The sequence below is a fragment of the Monopterus albus genome, unplaced genomic scaffold (assembly GCF_001952655.1).
Source record: "Monopterus albus unplaced genomic scaffold, M_albus_1.0 scaffold6.1, whole genome shotgun sequence".
NCBI lineage: Eukaryota > Metazoa > Chordata > Actinopteri > Synbranchiformes > Synbranchidae > Monopterus > Monopterus albus.
Window position 1 is genome coordinate 1268447 of NW_018127886.1, and position 846 is coordinate 1269292.

General features: G+C 45.9%; 1 protein-coding gene across 1 annotated transcript in view; it reads left to right on the forward strand.

Annotated features, from left to right (window-relative positions):
- LOC109968705 (neuron navigator 1-like) overlaps positions 1–840 on the forward strand; it is a 78584-nt gene extending 77744 nt beyond the window's left edge. The window contains exons 35-36 of the mRNA XM_020615180.1: positions 17–205; positions 536–840. Coding sequence (XP_020470836.1) covers positions 17–205; positions 536–631 — 285 coding nt within the window. The 3' untranslated portion in view covers positions 632–840. The remainder of the gene's footprint in view (positions 1–16; positions 206–535) is intronic.
- Positions 841–846: the final 6 nt, after the last annotated feature.

Here is an 846-nt window from a genome sequence, read left to right on the forward strand (position 1 = left end):
ATTTCTATTCTCTTAGGTCCATGGGCAGAAAGCAGTATGGGAAGATCCAGTGGAGTGGGTGAGAGACACCCTCCCTTGGCCCAATGCACAGCATGACCAGTCCACGCTCTTTCACCTACCTCCCCCCAGCATAGGCCCACCCAGTGAGGAGAAGAAGCCTCCCAAAGATACACCTCCTCCAAGCTCGCTGGAGGCAGACCCACTGGTGAGTGAATGTTTCTGTTGAGGTGGGCAACTGGTTAAGGACAGAGAGGATTCATAGATATGAAGTGTGCTTTTATGTCACAATCTGAGTCTTGGCACAGTTGCTGCCCTGTGGTTTCCTTATCATTTTAGACCCAGCACCTTGCCTTTGTCCTTTTCATGCCTTCTTCTGCACCGCCGCGATAAAAAAAAAAAAAAATCTCAATAATCTTACAGGTTAATGAATATGAAAAGCAATCCTTAGCTGCCATAATTCTTTTGTTTATCCTTGTGAATGCATTTAAGAAATATTTATTTGATGCCATGCCAAAGCTAACCCTGTCTCCTCCAGATGGCCATGCTGCTGAAGCTCCAGGAGTCGGCCAACTACATAGAGTCTCCAGAGCGGGAAGGCAGTCTGGATGCCACTCTGCAGACGACACTCTGAGGATAACATAGGACTTTCAGTCGCACTATGAAACTATGGACTTTATTATTGCTGGCACAGCAAGCACAGTCCCAGTGAGACTTTAAAGACTCAGTAGTGAACTTTGCAGTGTGCTCACTGAGCATTTACAAAGCTAAACATAATGGATTTGCTGAAGAAGTGATCATGGATGAAACATTTGCTCGGCCTCGGTGTCAGAACATATGAAAGACAAT